This window comes from Rhinolophus hipposideros, assembly GCF_964194185.1.
Source record: "Rhinolophus hipposideros genome assembly, chromosome: 6".
NCBI classification, from domain to species: Eukaryota; Metazoa; Chordata; class Mammalia; order Chiroptera; family Rhinolophidae; genus Rhinolophus; species Rhinolophus hipposideros.
In genome coordinates, this window is record NC_138052.1 from 62,220,481 (window position 1) to 62,236,349 (window position 15,869).

The 15,869-nt window shown below is 34.1% G+C and overlaps 1 protein-coding gene across 2 annotated transcripts in view; it reads left to right on the top strand.

Moving 5' to 3' along the window:
* Positions 1–15,869, top strand: part of PMS1 (PMS1 homolog 1, mismatch repair system component) — a 67,753-nt gene that overhangs the window by 8,345 nt on the left and 43,539 nt on the right. Inside the window, exons 3-5 of one of the 2 annotated variants that reach the window (XM_081052552.1) lie at positions 2,069–2,251; positions 2,783–2,846; positions 11,324–11,426. In XM_081052552.1, coding sequence (XP_080908678.1) covers positions 2,826–2,846; positions 11,324–11,426 — 124 coding nt within the window. In that variant the 5' untranslated portion in view covers positions 2,069–2,251; positions 2,783–2,825. The remainder of the gene's footprint in view (positions 1–2,068; positions 2,252–2,782; positions 2,847–11,323; positions 11,427–15,869) is intronic. The other variant, XM_081052551.1, reaches the window with a different exon arrangement.

Below are 15,869 nucleotides of genomic sequence, written 5' to 3' on the forward strand. Positions count from 1 at the left end.
TCAAGAGCTTTCCTCTGCCAGGGGTTCTCAATGTTTGGGTACATCAGAATAATTTATGGAATTTGTTAAAACAGTTAATGGGCCTGAGAATTTCAGATTCTATTATAGGTGGGGCCCAAGAATTTGCATTTCTAACATGTTTCTTGTTGATGCTGAGAACTATTTTATACCATATCAAACCTGTATTTTGTTTTTAAGTATAAGCTTTATAAACATGGAAAAAAATTTGTTAAACCGAAAGAAAATTTATTTTTCTTAGACATTTTATATATTCAGTTTCGTCTGATTAGAATACAGTGGATAGTAATTAAGTAGGATTAGATAATTATATCTGACATTCATTTAAGAATCTTACTCAGACATACATTTCATTCTTAAAGTTCTCTGGAAGAAAAACATAGTTTTTTAAAGTAGTGTTACAAAGCCAACAGAAGTCCTCTTATAAAAGTAAATGGGGGCCGACCCAGTGGCTCAGGCGGTTAGAGCTCTGCTCTCCTAACTCTGAAGGCTGCTGGTTTGATTCCCACATGGGCCAGTTGGGCTCTCAACCACAAGGTTGCCAGTTCAATTCCTCTAGTCCTGCAAGGGATGGTGGGCTCTGCCCCCTGCAACTAAGATTGAACAGGGCACCTTGAGCTGAGCTGCTGCTGAGCTCCTCCCAGATGGCTCAGTTGGTTGGAGTGCATCCTTTCAACCACAAGGTTGCTGGTTCGACTCCCACAAGGGATGGTGGGCTGCGCCCCCTACAACTAGCAACGACAACTGGACCTGGATCTGAGCTGCGCCCTCCACAACTAAGACTGAAAGGACAACAACTTGAAGCTGAACAGCACCCTCCACAACTAAGATTGAAAGGACAACAACTTGACTTGGAAAAACTTCCTGGAAGTACACACTGTTCCCCAATAAAGTCCTGTTCCCCTTCCCCAATTAAAAAAAAAAAAAGTAAATGGAAGTATACATTTTTATTTTATGTATTTTACATTTTATGTATTTTAGTCCCTTGACATTTATCAGTTTCTCTTCCTCTGCTTTGTAGAGTTTTAAAATAACTGTGTTGCCCTACATAAGTCCTGTTTTATTATGGTTTCATACAATAATAACTATCCTGGCTAGAAATGTTTTCATAATTAGTTAATTTAATAGGTTGATATTATTTTAAACATTTCAGTAGATCTTTGTGTTATTTTTCTCAGATGCTCAGAGTTCTTATTTATAGAGAAAGATTTGCACTTCTATAGTTAATGATTATTCTATAAAAAACAGCAACTATTCCCAGAATAACTTAATTTTAGATTGAGAGATGAGGAACTAAATCTTGGGTGACTCTCCCCATCATCTGTATATCTAATTTATCAAAAAAGTACTGACATAAACAATATTAAATAATTTTAGGTTATTGAAAAGATATGGTATTATTTGAAATACCCAAGTTCTGGTAATTGTAGGCATACGTTTTTCCGTTTGCAACTTGCATCTGTGGCCATACACATAAAACTTTGTGAAGTCAAGCTTATGATAGAAGTTTACTGTCAGATTTAGAATATGACATTCATAGAAAGTTTGATCACTATAGGAATTTAGATTTTGTTTATGTTATGTATGCATATTTTTAGTATTACACTACAAATACTAAATAATTTAAATGATGAGAGATATTTTTTCTTGGTTTTCAAATTAAAAACTTACTGAGATTGTGAAATTAGGTGTATTTTGTCAGATTTAGAATATAATATTCATATATAATTTAGAAAATTATCTCAGTCAAGTTTAAACATAAATTTAACATGAATACCTATGATACTGAGACAGTTCGAGGGAACCTTAAAGATCAGACTGACTTTTTTATTTTATAGTTGAATCTGAATCCTAGAAAAATGAGGGATTTGTCCATTGTACCATAACTAGGAATTTGTAAACTTAAGAAATTAAACTCACTTCTTTAAGATTATTAGGGTTTCATAAAAGATACATAAATGACAAAATTATTTCAGTTGTGTTTCCGTTTTTAAATGTTGTAACAGTTTAATGTCTTTGTATACTAAAAATATTTTTTAACTTTGTGTAGGAGAATTACGGATTTGATAAAATTGAGGTGCGAGACAATGGTGAAGGTATCAAGGCCATTGATGCCCCTGTAATGGCAGTGAAGTACTACACCTCAAAAATAAGTAGTCATGAAGATCTTGAAAATTTGACAACTTACGGTTTTCGTGGAGAAGCCTTGGGGTCAATTTGTTGTGTAGCAGAGGTAAGGTAATTTATATTGACTATTTTAGTGATTTTATAATTACAGAATATTAGAATTAAGGAAAAAACTAAGCCAGTATTTGACAGAGAATTTTTTTTATTGTGATGGATGTACATAACAAAATTTACCATTTTAACCATATTTTAAAATTAAATTTATTGAGAACATTGATTAATAATATTACATTATATAAATTTCTATATACTCTATTGTGTGCTTACCACCCGAAGTCTAGTCTCCTTTCATCATCATTTTAACCACTAAGAAGTGTACAATTGAATGATATAAGTACATTCACATTGTGTGCAGCCATTATCACCATCCATCTCCAGAATGTTTTTATCATCCCAAACTGAAACTCTATATGCTAAACTAAATAATAAATCCCCATTCTCCTTTTGGCACATCCCTGGTAACCACTGTTTTACATTCTCTATGAGTTTGACTCTTCTAGATACTTCATATAAATAGAACCATACAATATTTGTCCTTTTGTATCTGGCTTATTTCGCTTTGCATTATGTCTTCAAGGTTTGTACATGTTGTAACCTGTATCAGAATTTCATCCCTTCTTATGGCTGAAGAATATTCTATTGTATGTATAAACCACATTTTGTTTATCCATTTATCTGTTGATGTGGGTTTCCACCTTTCAGCTATTGTGAATATGGATGTACTAATGTCTGAGTACCTGCTTTCAGTTCTTTTGATTATTTATCCAGAAGTGAAATTGCTGGGTCATATGGTAATTCTATTTAATTTTTTGAGGAATAGCAGTGTGTTTTGCAGTGTTAATATTTATAAGAGGAAAAAGTGGTTTAGTGGCCCATTGGCTTGGGAAAAATGTATTAAATAAAATTAAACAGATATGTCAACTATAATCACTTTTCAGAGCCTTTGCTACACTAAAGTGCATTGTGAATCTCTGTTCGTTTGGTGGTTTATAATAGGTACATTTTCCTGCACGTGCTTGACTGTGAAATCCTTTTATGAGAAGCATATCACTATTTTTGTTGTTGTTCTGTGGAACACACTCTGGAAATACTACTCTAGTTAACATAGATAACTAGATTGTGTTCTGGAGATGTGAATTGACTTGGCCTAAGCCCTGGCAAATAGAGACAGATTGGATCCTAGAACCTTGCTCTTCTGACTGATGTGATGGTAAGGTGTTTTCAATGTCCATAAACCCCGAAGTTCTATGCCTGATCCACTGGATTGCCTAGAACCAATTATACTTCACTGCCTCTGCCATAGATTGTGTAACCAGTTGCGGCAAAGCCCATCAAGTGAGAACCTTGCTCACTTCATTTGCATGTATCTCAGTTACGTTTTACCACAGTACTCTGCACTAGTTTTGTGTGTGTGTGTGTGTGTGCGCGCGCGCGCGAGCGCGCGTTTATGTGTGTGCACTGTATTTGTGTGTTTGGCTCTGTTTTATAGAGTGATAGTATCTGTGTGTTAGTGAGTCACATAGTGATTGTGACGGTCTCGTTAGCTAAGTTTGACCCATGACCGTGTAATCCTTCATTTGTGCTTAGGCTGGTAGACCTTATGTAGGTGAGAATGCTCAGGTGCAATAAAATGATAGGATTTTATTGTAACCTATTGTCCCTGAAAAGTGCCATGGACACAAGATGCCATTTCTGTCTCCTCCTCTGGTTTCTGGACAACTAGTTAGTAGCCTAGTCTCCTGAGCAGTAATATTCTCCAGGCTTATTGTGGTCCTCCTCCTGCCCTTGGGGTGCTGGCATAGTGTAGGTTTTCTCCATCTTTTTGTGGAAAGGGTCCCAGCTGGTATAATTTACTCTTGACTTTGAAGCTCTGTAAGGTGATGCCTATGTAATAAAAATTGGGGTGGGGGAGGCGGTGGAGTTTAAAGTGAGCGATTTTGCTTTTCTAGCACAGGGGACTAAGGGCCTCAACTTTTCAGAAGCCAGAGGTATTCAGACATCGCTAAAGGAGGAAAGACCTTGTCATTCCTTAAGGGCACTTTGCTGAAAACTTCTGTCCAAAAGCTAGCACACCCTATGCTTCTGTTATCTTTCTTAGCACTTCATTTAGAGTTCACTGAGTCTAAATAGATTTTAGGGAAGAGTGACTAGAGGGTACAACTTGTCATTGCCCATATTTCTCCCCAGAGCCTGTATATGGGAACCTGTAGCCCTGGGATCTTGTAGAAAGATCTGTTTTTAAAATGGGATGGAGTTTGTACCAGGAACCTCTGAAGCTCCCAGTACTAGTACTATTGTTTGAGCTCGTAGTGGCTATTTTAGAAATCATATAATTTGTTTAAGAACATAAGTATTTGATTTTTCAGCTGTTGTCCAAACTTGGCAGATAGTCTTTAAGCTTTATTTTGGCAGAGTATTGTTGAAACACATGTAATTTGACATTTCTGTATTTTCTAAGATATGTATAATCTGTCAGAACTGAAATTAGTCATTATTAGCTTTGTCTGCTAGGTGGCAGCACTATACTTAGTCTTTTAAAATATATTCCACATAAGCCACATGATTTATCCAAATCTTCACTGTAGTTCTGATTTTAGATGGCAGTTTTGCCAGTCCTTGTCCAGTGATATTCTCTATCTTGTTTCTTTGTATGGTTGCTTGAACCCACTTGATATCTAAGTTAATCATTTTGTCTTGTTTCAGTTTTGAGACATTTGAATGCCTTGAATATAAATACTTAAAATAATTTTGTTCATCAAAATTACAAAAGGAGTAAAAGAATTGTCAAGTATCACAATAATACAAAACTGTAAACTTAAAAAAAATTATGTTCAGTTTTCACATTGCTGTGTCAAATGCTTGTTTATCTTAGAAAATATTAATTAACAACATTTTATGGAATCTCTTTTCTTGTAAATCTTTTGGAAGAACACGTATGTTCTTCCAAAGAACACCTCCCCACACACAATGAGTTTTTACATATGTATACTCTAGATGAGAGTATAGACCATTGTCAGATCCCCTGGAGGTTCTTTCATGCCCCTTCCCATTAGTACTCTTCAAATCTATATCGATATAGATTAGTTCTGTCTGTTTTTAAACTTAAATGGAATATTACAATATGTATTATTTTGTCACAGACAAATTTTCTTGATGACGATTTAGGTTTGATTGTGTCTGAAACCCAAAACAAATACAGAACATTGGTGGTAAAGGAATGGACCCTGGTCAGTGCCCAGATTACCACTTCAGGACTGAGCGCTCATTTCCCCCAGCTACCAAGAGTAGGCGCCTGAAGGCCCACAGCTGAGTCTCCCTCTGGAGCTTGCCCTTACTTCAGCCAGAGGCTTGAGTGTGACCTTCTGTCAGACAGGGCAACCTGCATCCAATGACTGGTTGACGAGGGGCTGTAAAGGCCCTATTCTAGTTCACAATGACTCTGCCATGCTGCTGTGCCCCAGAGTGCGGGGGACCCATCAGCCCAGGCCTTGTGACTGGCACAGCCAGCCCCACTTCTCTTTCTGCCCTGCCCCACAGGAAATCATCCTAGGAGCACACCCCAATAAACATCCTCCTCACTAGTCTCCATCTCAGTCTGCTTCATGCATAAGCCACCCTACAATGAGGTTTTATGGTTCTGTCTCATTCTACTGACAAGAAAACTAAGGTCTTGTGAAGAACAAATGCCAGTTCTTTTCACCCCAACTTCAAAACACAGTCAGTACTTTTTTATCTGTATGCAGGATGCTGTGCTAAGTAATTTACTTCAGAGGAACTGTGCACAGTGAAGTAAATGGAAAATGAAAATTGTGACTTATTTAGGGACACATAGTATGTCGATAGTGGAATTAAGAATTCAGTTCTAATTTCATGCCTCCCAGCACTGAGTTTTTCACAGTAGATCATGCATGATTAGCATGGTTAGAAATGTATTGATAAGTTTAAAAATATCTCATATTAAATAAATATTACAGACTTGCAGTGGTACGTTCAATAGATAGGTTATCAAGGAAAAGTCAAGTTGAAATTTATGTAGGATTCTGAATACTGTTTCAGAAATACAGAAAGTAATATATGCTTGTGTAAGGTCAATTGCATTTAAAAATATTGTCAGAAAGACTTAGTGAGTGCTTTTTTGGGGAAAAATTCACTTTTTAAACTGAATATTTTCACACTCAGAAAGAATTGAAGTTTCCATTACAGAAATTGCATATTTATTTAAAGGCTCCAATTTATTTTGAAAAATTTTGGGTAGTGATTACAGTTACATAATAAAAATTAATGATTTGGTTATTTTATCTGCCAGGCAAACCAATGCAGATAATTTTAAAGTCATACAAATGTAAATCATCTCAGGCCTAATTGATTGATGGTATGTAAATGGTAATGTTTTGTCACCATTTTAAACAGCTATTCCTCAAAATTATTGAAATTATTTTTGTTAGGTTATTTTAAAGATGTTAGTAATTTTAGTTAAGAAAAGCTTAAGACTTTCAGCAAAATTGACTAGAGAAATTTAAAATATATCTAATTGTATGTTCTTTATACACTTTAAAAGAATGGGCAGTTTTCTGGTTTGTCAATAATAAAATGACTTTCAGTCTTAAAATTAAACGGTCTGAAGGAGTAAAGCATTCTCTTTCTATCTATAAGTATCCTATTGGTATTTTAAAATGGAATTACTGATTCCATACTCTATAATGAATGTATCAGTGACTGACACAAATTGACGGACACAGTTTTCTTTAAAATCATATCAAACATAACTTATCTTGAAATTTGTAGAGCAATAATTTTGGGATATTTGTCATTCTTTAATGTTAAATTTCTGATACTAATTACTGAGCATACTGAAATAGAATGAGCTAGAGAGTGAAAATCCTGTGTGGACCTATTCATAAAATTTTTTATGAATACTGTATATATTGTTCCTGTCACATGATTAAACACACAGAATAAAAGATTTTATTTCTTTATAAGTAGATATTTTAAACATATTAAAAATTATCTTTCTCCTTTCAAAGAAATCTTTAAGAAATTCATACAAGTTTTTTGAACTGGATTTTTAAATGGAGGCTAAATTATACTTCAATATTAAGAGGAATACAGAACTGTTTTGTTTTGTTTTCTTAAAATCAGAACAAACTCAAAACAAGGAATGAGAAGCCTGATTCTCATTCCCAAGTTTTTAAGAGACTTGGCCAAAGGCATAAACAGGTTACCTTTTCTGAGAATCTTTGTTTTCCTTAATCTATAAAGTGATGATAATGATTCGAGGGTCAAAAGAAATAACACATATTAAGTATCTTGAATAGTGAGTGTCATGTGCCATACAGGTGAAAGTTATTTTCACTCTGGACCTGAATATGGAAAGTAGTATGCAGCTGTATCATATAGGCAATGATATCAGCCTTGCTCCTTCCCTTCTTGGGGAATCTCCTCAACATTTTGGGGAAATCTTTTGTAAAATTTACAGCCAATCCTAAGTAAGGTCCTTCTAATTCTCACCAAAAGTCTTTATTCTGTATCATAAATTCATTTTTTTTTTCCTCTTGGTTTTCTCTCCAAGAAGAATTAGCAGAGTTGCCAGCCATCTTCTGCATAACACCCATGTTTATTGATTCATCCAACATTTTATAAAGTGGTTACAGTGTGCTGGGTATTATTCTGATCTCTCAAGTTCACTATACATAATTTTGTGATCCGTAGGTTTGTTACTGTTTTAAATTACATTAAACGTCCAGGGCTTAAAGAGGGCAGAATGAGAAGCTAAGTCATTTTGTTTTTTTGAAGATGGAAGTTGAGGCTCCCATATTAGTGTGCTCACATAGCTGTAAAAGGGTAAGGGGAAGCCCCTAGCATCACTCTGATGGTTCCTGCCTCCTGTTCCACTGTGTAGAATACCTTCTATGTCCTTTAGAATCATGGTGGTAGAGCTTTAGTGAGAATAGGCACAGGAATTTTGGAAGCAGTCGGGATATCTCTTCACAGGTAATAGAACTCTGTTGAAAGGAGAAAGGCTAGGGCCAAAGTCTCTCTCTTGCTAGTTCTCCCACAATGGGAGAAGTTCTGATGTTAGAGTGCTCAGATTAATGTACAGCTATGCACAGGGAGCAGATGTATTCACACAGAGGAAGACATTTTTCTTTCAGTTGTGCAGGCAAAATCCATGTTTCAGCTGAATCATGAGTTTTCAGATTTCTGTTTCTGTACCAAGGTATCCTTCCAAAAGTCAGCAAAAAAACATTAAAAACAAGACTTTAGCATAATTATCTTAAATGAATTTTTATTAAGCGAGGATTTTTTATGTAAATCACCAGGATATAGCCTAAGTTTTTAATTTACTTTTTATATAAAACATTGAGAAAAATTATGCTTATCTAAAGTTTAGATGCTTTTATGACTCTAACTTTGTAATAATACTATAATTTCTTGAAACTCAGTAACTGAGGACAAAAGAGTCAGTTTTTGGTAACTGATAGCTAATATAACCTCTAAGGTCCTCTAAGAACTTTTGAAACTTCTCGTTTTAAAATAAACTCCTTTTAAAATTCTTTAAATAAATTTCTTTATTTCTTTTAATAAGAACACTAGATTCGTTCACTGCCATATTTCCTCAATGTCTCCAGTAAGGAAGCACCAGTAATAATTTATAATATTAGAGATGCTCCTGAGATGGAGTGACTGCAACTTCACATGCTAGCTACTGGACTCCTAACACGTTCTGAATCTGTGCCTGGTCCAAAAAAAGGTTTCCTGCCCAGGACACAGGGTCATATGATGAGATGAAATACAACTCCTTCCTCTGAGGAACACACTGTATTTCATTGATTTGTGAAACATGCTTATGTGTTTTATTTTTCACTGTCTTTAGCAGTGAATTGCAAAGCATTTCCTATCTAAATAAATTTTCATGGTACCCTACATATTCTAATTAAAAATTTTTTGATATTGAAAAATAATATTGTTTCATTTTTTCACTTTAACATAAATGTTATATTATGACCACTAAGGTTCTATTTTGCTTTTCAGTACTTCAATTTATTTATCTAGGGTGGAGTAGATTTATTATTCACTAGTGTTTTTAAAGGATGAACAAGTTAATATCTGTAAAGTGCTTTGACATAGTTAAAGCAAAAACCCATGTAACGCTATAAAGTATTAGCATCATCTTCATCTTATCATCACCCTCCCCTTAAAGCTTATAGTGGAATCATTTATTCAGGACCATCTAGCAAGCGACTGGCAGCGTTAGTATTAGAACTCAGAGTTCCAGGGCCGCCTTTGCTTAGTGACACCAACTTTAGGTCAGGTGGCTCGTTCTTTGGAGAATAGAAATAGAATTCAGTTGACCTTGGCATTTTGGAGAAGTGGTTGGTTAAATGTAGAATTATTTTTAAAGGGACAATCATAGCATAATTAGAGACAAGAAAGGAAATCTCTAGCAATCTGTCCTCTTTGTTTTGAACAAACATTACTAGAAGAAATCACTATTGAACACAATAGAGTTGTGATGTAGCAGGGAAGATTAAGATTGTCAGGAAAAATTTTAAATCACACAACTTTTGAACCATGGTATATATTTTTGGAAGAAGTAAAACAATCACTTAAGAGTACTGAAGAATAGTTATTACAGAAATATCTTGAAGCAGTTCCCCTATTAAGGATTTTATGGACGTTCCCCTCAGAAAGAATCTAACAGACTCAACCACCGTGTTTCCCTGAAAATAAGACTTAACTGGAAAATAAGCCCTAGCATGATTTTTCAGGATGATATCTCCTGAACATAAGCCCTAATGCGTCTTTTGGAGCAAAAATTAATGTAAGATGCAGTCTTATTTTCGGGCAAACACTGTGCGCTAAAGAAGCCATCTTTTTCGTGTGACTCTGTTATTCCCTGTATGGTTCCATGTGTTCCACAGAGCCATATGACATCCAGTAAATCCGTGCATGGTTAAGACAGGGTGATAGAACCATCAAATGTTGACTCAGCTGGACCTAATTGAGTTCCAGCAGTGGAACTGGATCTTTGCAGCTTCTTCTTAAATTTAATAGATTTATTTTAAAATATTCAACTCTGCTCAGTCCGAGGATGGCCAAGAAAGATTGCTTCCAGTTTGGAGTCGGCATTGTTCACTGAAGTGTGAGGAACTACTCTTTTCTGAATCCATCCTGCTTTCTTTGCCAGCATCCCCACTCCCCACCTGTGGTATTTTCTTGCAAGGGTATGGTTTACTGTTGTTGTACTCTCCTACTAATCTCACAAGATAGGTAAACATGAAGCTGAGGGAGAGGGTAGCTCAAAAGAGTGCAGACCTTCTTAAGTTTATATTTCTATGATTCACATCTTAGGAAATATTTCATGCTGAATGAAATCCTTTCTTACATGTTTTAATGCTAAACGTTTTTTAATTAATAAAAATTTTACATCTAAATAGTGAGTTCAAAGCTTGATTTAAGAAAAAATTGGAAGGAGAAATGACTCTGGGCACACAATGTGATATATAGACGATGTATTATAGAATTGTACACTTGAAACCTATAACCTGTGTAATTTTACTAACCATTGTCACCCCAATAAATTCAATTTTAAAAAAAATAAATAAATGGCCATATATGTGTATGTGTATGATTTATGTTTTTATTCTTTTAAACCATTAACTTGAAATACAGAAGTGCAGTTTTATATAGCATATAAAAGTAGGAGGGAATTACCATTTTACAAAAGGATTATTTAGCAATAATTTAGCAATAAATTTTTGAGAATAGTCTGTTAGGAAGCAAACTTCCCTAAAGCAGTTGAAGTATTTGATTTTACAAATGTAAGTCGTATAATACATATAATAAAAATAGCCATTTCAGGTATGCTGATTGATATGTGAGTGTTTTAATTAGAGTAAAATACTCAAAATGAAAAATCAGTAATTTAACATAAAAAACCGACTTATTGCTTATTAGTATAACTTAAGGAATATTACAAGAAAACTGGTCATGAGACTTTATTAAGTAAAATTTTTCAATCTTAAGTAAATATATGGTAATTATTTTAAATCTGATTTGATAAAGAGCCCCCTGCATATCTAAAATTGTAATTTTATTAGAGTTTTTTTTATTCCAGGTTTTGATTACAACCAGGACAGCTACTGATAATTTTAGCACCCAGTATGTTTTAGATGGCAGTGGCCACATAATTTCTCAAAAACCTTCACATCTTGGACAAGGTAAGAGAGTAGCTTAGTAGCATTCTTTAATAGTTGATTTAAAAACTCTTACTCCTTAAATTCAAATACCTTGCTTTGGGCTTGGTCCTGGTAATAGCTAGTTAACTGCCAAGTGAACATTCAGCCTGTACTCTAGCCAACAGTCTCTTAAATACTTAGAGCTGTTCTCAAGAGGAACTGTGTGAAAGACTTTGGGCAACATGGATTAGTTACTCTGTAAAAACTGTAAGAGCATTATGGATTACTAGTGTCTTCTTGATATATGAAGGATAATATTTTACTGAAATGCCTAAAGCATTGATTTGGTTATCATTGCAATACATCACACCATCGAGATATTGTGATTAAGTAAATCATTTAAAATTTATTTATTTATTTATTTATTTATTTATTGAAAACTTCAAACATATGCACACAAGTGGATAGAATATCCACTCAGTTTCAATTGTTAACTCATTGCTAGTATTTCATATAATACTCTCACCTACTACCTCCCTTTCTGTATTGTTTGCAGCGAATAAGTACATTATTATTGCTGTTTTTCGTTTAGTTCTTTGGTGGTTTTATACATTAAGTAATTTTATTATATTTTAATTGACATCTTATATTTCTAAGTTTCTCTACTATTTACTTCTAAAGTGGGGAAAAAAATCTCTCCGGGTTTGAGTTTCACATATCTCCTTTAATCTTTTTTATACTGCTAACTTCTGGTGATGGGATGTTTAAAGTTGAGAGACTATAAAAGGTATGACCTCTTTAAAGTTATGTTCAAAATAATTATTAGATCTGAGAAGGGACTTATGTATGAAATTACTGGATTTTTTTTTTCAAATGACTTACCTTCATTGAAATTTGTTTCATTGTATCTTAATACTGATGCCAAATCCTCTCTTTTTTTAATAAATCTCCAGTTACTGATTACTTATTGCCCATTAAGAATTAGTATTTTTGTATCTACATGGGGGAAAGAGTTAATAGAAACTCCTAAGAAAACACATTTGACATTTTTTCTTATTTATCCAGTTAATAAAAATGAGCTAATCTAATTACTGTTTAATTTAGTGTATAATAATATTGTACATATTTTATTTTAAAATAATAGATTATGATTTTTTTTAATGTGTGAAAGGTTAGAACAAAAAGAAGGCCTTTTTAAATATGGTCCCTCTCCAGAAATGCTCTGACCCCAGTTCTTAGGAGTTCAAATTAGGAAACCATTAGGAGATATTTGAGTGGCTATCCAGTAGAGTACTTTGAAGTAATCTAGTCACCTTATAAAACTTAAATGTATTTATTTTTATCTTAGTAACCGGTCTAATCTGGATGACCAGTGGTTTTGCATCACTCATATTTCTCATGCTTTTCTCTATTCATCTCCATGAGAACTATGCAATAACAGTTCTTAAATATGGAATCCTTCTGATCTTTGCCCATTTGCTGATAGATTTTTCTTTTCCTACTGGAATTTCTCAGTCAATAAACTCACCTTATTTTTTTTAGCAATATTCTTTTTACCTTAAGAAGCAACATACTTGGAAAGCCACTGGTTGCTAAACTAGTAGTGATTGCCTGTTGTAACTCACTTTTTTCTCCTAATTACAGTTGATTGGCTAGGTAAACAACCAAAAATTAAGCTCTTAGTTTCAAATTGCTCTAGGTGGACATACTATAGAAATCCACAAACACTTTGAAAAGCATTTTACATTCATATTGCCTTAGTGCTGATAGTTTTTGAGCGATTGAATCACAGACTCACATTTCACCACCAGCTGTCATTCAGCTTCCATTTAAATATTTTCTGTGTAAGATAAAACTACAGTTCAACCATCTTAATTAATACCTGTGCATTTAGGGTTCTTGTAGATTAATTTCTGCTGTGGTGTGAGCATCTTTACTTAGCAGTCGCTCCTCATATGATCTGATAGGATGGCACCTGAAGATAGCCTAAGTGTAGGTGCAGGAACAACTTAGTATAACAAAATATTCTTCAGGCATTGGAAAGTTTTTTACCCCTTTAAAAACAATATTCTAAAATGTTTATAAATAGTTTACTGGAAATTCCAGTTCTGGTTTTTACTAGCATAGGTATTTGTTTTACAGATTAATTTAGCCGTTAAAAATGATTTGTCTATTTAACAGTATGTCATTTTAAATTACCCTTCTGTTTACTTATATTTTAAAATAATTAAAAAATTTAACAAGAAATGTAAAAATAAATCTCTAGCTTTTACATTCTTTTACCAAAAACCCTGGCGAAATTATTTGTTTTAGTCTTTTTTGTTGTTGCTCATCTCTGTTATTCCCTTTACTCTGGGTAATCAGTATTAAGCTTTCTAAGTCGATTTATCCTCCTGGACAAATTCTTTTAATACCTCCTAGTACTTCTGTTAGGAATTTCTCAGATATCAAAAGTAGTATATTTAAAGTACTCTGATCAGGGTATTTCCTTTCCCTACCCTGTTGTTAGAGCAGAGCATCATGTTCTTTATAAATTCCTGCTATTTGTGATTGTACAGGTATTGAAAGAATTTTTTCATCTTGATAATGGAACTTTATTCATTAAATAGTTTAAGAAAACCTTGATATTTCAAGCAACCATTCCTCTTTACATTAGGAATATAAATAGCTGCCTTTAAATGGCATAACATAGGGTCATGTAAAAATATAACAGGGAGCATATTACAAGACTGCAGTTTAATTCTGGTGTTTGTAGAATGTGCTAATGTTAGAGAGCTGAGTAGTTCTCTTGTAAAATATGATAGTATACTGGGGCCTCCTATTGGTCAATATTCCTTGGTACTTTTTTTTAAGGATACACATTTCATTTGTAATCAGCAAAGTTTTCCATCTTTAAGTTTTATTCAAACATGTATAAGTCTTGGCTTACTGGTAATTTTCAATTTACTCTGAGAGAATATTTTTAGCTACTGAAGCAATTATTTATTGATTGGTAAATGGATCAGGTATAGTATGGTCTTTGATGCATGACATACATTTAAGAATCAATATATATCTTTTCTTTCGTGAACACATTTATATTTTGCCCTACTGATTTCTGCCTGCCTTCCTTCCCACTGTTCATAGCTACAGTATATGCCATTATATTTGTCACAGGCTAGTGGAGAACACTGATGAGCAAATAAGTAATGAGAGTAAAAAGAAGCCACCAGCTGCTAAGAGGAAGGTTAGCGAATTTTTCAGAAAGGAACATTTGAGTTTGAAAATGGTAGGTGAGAAGGGGTAGGAGTGTCACCTTTCAACAAGAGAAGGATAGATGTAGATGATTTCCAGAGCTCTCTATGTAGCAAGGAGGGGAAAAACACACAATTTTAAAAGCTTGTATTTTTTTTAAGCCCATTGAAGGAAAATGTCACAAAGAAATTGAAGTGAATTAAGTTCAAGAGTTGACCCTTTACTAGACAAGAAGAGATGGTGGCCGATTGCATCCCTGGGAGCATTAACTGAGTCTGGAGGCATAGTGGGCCAAGGAGCAAGGCTGCCATAGGCGAGGGATCTTCTATAGCCCTAGAAGAAACCGGCTGAACTTGTAATAGTCACGTGTCAGCTGACTTGAGAGATTGGAAGATGGGATCCTCAAACACAGCTAGTTCACCCTAGATGCCAAATCTCATCAGATATTTACTGAAAAGCAGTGATGAGGATAGTTGGGACTGAGCTAGAGAGAGAAAGAAAGATCTTCAAGTCTTGCAGTGCTTAGATCCCAAAGCATTGCTAGAGGAAGAGACCTGTTTCCATTCTCAAGATATTTGAAACTGGCAGTGAACTGGAACTAAATAAAGAGGCAACTCACCTCCAACTCAGATCAACTCCTGATTATAGTGAAGAGATCTGCACTCTTCATTCTAGTTACTTAGCAAAGGAAGGGAAGTGCCTTCTGTGGGGAAAAGTATTATCTACTTTAGTATCTATTGTTCTTTTATGCACAGTGTCTTGCAAAAATAAGAATATTAAGAGATATGAAGAAAGGAAAATGGGATCCATAATCAATAGAAAAAATAGTTAATAAAAGCAGACTTACAGATAACCCAGATACTTGAATTAGCAGATAAGAACTTTTAAAACAATTGCTGTGTTAAAGAATTTAGAGGAAAAGATGGTCCGAAGTTCATGTGTTTTTTTAACAAAAGCTGACTATTAACCTGACACTTAAGCACTATAATTTTATATTTAGTCAACTTTTTAGTTAAATAAATTGACAATTATAAAAGGACCTTTTGTACGATTATCCTGTCTTGAATTTTTGTTGTTGTTCAGAAGATGAGGGTAAATTAAACCAAATAATTGGATAGTTCAGATAAGACTTTGTAATGGAATAATTAAGGTTATCACATATGCTCTATAGCCTTAAAGTATAGAATAAGAATCATTCCCAGGTGGTTTGAATACCAGCAGAATTACTACATTCTGGAGAGCCCATGTTTC